The 2417-nt window shown below is 46.3% G+C and overlaps 1 protein-coding gene across 1 annotated transcript in view; it reads left to right on the top strand.

The window, feature by feature from the left end:
- LOC104158719 (talin-2-like) overlaps positions 1-1993 on the top strand; it is a gene marked incomplete at its 3' end in the record, with an annotated part of 33553 nt that extends 31560 nt beyond the window's left edge. The window contains exon 20 of the mRNA XM_009696443.1: positions 1823-1993. Within this exon, the coding sequence (XP_009694745.1) occupies positions 1823-1993 (171 nt within the window). The remainder of the gene's footprint in view (positions 1-1822) is intronic.
- Positions 1994-2417: the final 424 nt, after the last annotated feature.

The raw sequence follows: 2417 nt of genomic DNA, 5'->3' as shown, positions 1-2417 counted from the left end.
CTTTCTTTGACACAGTTTAGAAGACCTTATCTTTGTGAAATCATTCCTATTATTGAGGGTTTTTTCCCTTTTTTTTTCTTTAATCCTCTGAGAAACAAAATAAAAAAAGAAGCGTGACTAAGTCATAAAATTTTATTGGCTCTTAGCCCTCCACATAGTCATTGGGGTGGTTTAGTCTGGAGAAAAGGAGGCTGAGGGGGAGACCTTATTGTGCTCTACAACAACCTGAAAGGAGGTTGTAGCCGGTTGGGGGTTGGTCTCTTGTCCCCAGCAACTAGTGATAGGACAAGAGGAAACGATCTCAAGTTGCACCTGAGGAGGTTCAGGTTGGCTATTAGGAAGAGCTTCTTCACTGTAAGAGTCGTTAGGCATTGGAACGGGCTCCCCAGGGAGGTGGTGAACTCACCATCCCTGGAGGTGTTCAAAAAACGTTTAGATGTGGCGCTTCAAGACATGGTTTAGTGGGTTTAGCGGGCATGGTGGCATTGGGTATATGGTTGGACTTGATGATCTTTGAGGTCTCTTCCAACCATAATGATTCTATGATTCTGTGATTTAGATGGAGTAAACCTTTAAATATCTTTTCCTGCACATGAAGTACTGCTATTTTTCTTCCCCGTGCCAGCCTTCAAAAGCTGCCTATAGCCCCTGCAAACGTACACACACTTGAACTTCTGAGGCTTCAGATGTAGCAGTGTTCAAGTGCCACAGTGGACTATTTGTGCATGTTCTGTGGAGTAATTGGCTCAAAGCAGTACTGGGTTTTTGCATCCAGTAAAATCCAGTAGAAAGTCCGTCTCATGGATTTCTGACAGGAACCAAGTGCCGTTGTGGTTTTATAGAAGATGTATCAGATGACAGATAGAGGGGAAAAAATATTCATTCATATAAAAATATTTGCTTATTTTCTTAGAATATGTGTATAGCCAAAAGCAGATGTTTCTTCAGAATAAGTGTAAATCAGATTAGAAACTGAGGAAAATGGAGAGACTGACTCCACGCATTTCTGAAGACTAAAATACAGTAATAGAAGCTGCTAGCAGAACTGTGTCTTTACATATTCCAGACACTGTATTGAGCTCAAGTAATTAACTGAGGGGACAAATGCAGCGTGCTTGGTATGCGGTCTTTGTAGCATGCCTATTCCTGTTGACCTATACCAGCCACTGGGTTGCAGACGAGCACTTAACCACTGCTCTCCCTTTCAGCAGCAAGAAACACTGCAGGGTTGGGCCACATGGCTGTCTTAGGGAAGTGTTCATGCATCGGGAGTGATGAACCATGCCCAGAGGTAATGTTAGCACTTGTGCCCACTCTGGTGTCTTACACAGCAGAGAACTGTCCAGGTCCGCACTGGAATTTGATGAAAGGGTTTGAGAGGTTAGGGCGCGAAGGTTGTGAACACAAGCAGTCCCCAAAGTGAACAGAGCAGTTCCAATCCAGTGTAGTCCCATTTGTTATCAGTCATCCGCAACAAAGATTGAGAAATTCCTCCCTTGCATGGAGGAGACACTTGTCATGGGTGATTCGAAGTAGTGTGCGTCTCCTGTGACAGTTTTGAAAACTATTTCATCTGACCTCAGGGAACCATGTGCATCTGAGGGGAGAAGACACATGGCTTTATCAAGGAATTTGAAGGTGATGGGAGACAGAATCACACAGGCACATAGTACAAACTAAACGCTGTACAGTGTAGAAGCGTTAGCACAGCATGCTACTTGAGCTAACCCACCACACGAGGGTAATCGGGGAATATGGTTCCTCTCAGTTACACCTCAGAAACGGGGTTAATGGCTTTCTGTGGTTGTTCTGGCTTTCTTAGGTAACACAGCTGGCGAGTTACTTTGAACCCTTGGTTTTAGCCGCAGTTGGTGTGGCATCCAAAACACTTGATCATCAGCAACAGATGACCGTGTTGGACCAGAGCAAGACGCTTGCAGAATCTGCCTTACAGATGTTGTATGCTGCCAAAGAAGGGGGAGGAAACCCCAAGGTATGGTTGCTGTGTGTAACTAAGGGATTACTGGAGAGGGGTGAGGGGAGAGGGCAGGTGGGGCAGAAAAAACAGCACCTACCTACTGCGCAGGTCAGGGATACATTTGCAGTGAAAATGCCATTGATGGCCCTCCTGACATGTCTTATCAGAGAGTGGAAACACTTGTCAAAGAAGGGATTCCAGTCCAGCTCACAGCATCCTCACAAGGGACACAAAGTCAGGGTCTGACAGCAAGTATCTATGCACTACTACAGAAACCAATCGGTTAAAAGACAGAGCCTGTCTGCTGCACAGCCCAGTGGGCAGGGCCTGCTGGCCCTGATGCTCATGGAGGACACCCCAGACCACCTGGAAGAAAGGACAGGGCCTGCTTTCTGCCCTGAGCTCCACGTGAAAGCGCGCACCATCCCACAGGCCACCC

The sequence above is a fragment of the Cariama cristata genome, unplaced genomic scaffold (genome assembly GCF_000690535.1).
Source record: "Cariama cristata isolate BGI_N322 unplaced genomic scaffold, ASM69053v1 scaffold7843, whole genome shotgun sequence".
Classification (NCBI taxonomy): domain Eukaryota; kingdom Metazoa; phylum Chordata; class Aves; order Cariamiformes; family Cariamidae; genus Cariama; species Cariama cristata.
Note: the sequence above shows the minus strand (reverse complement) of the source record. Positions and strands in the feature narration are given on the sequence as shown.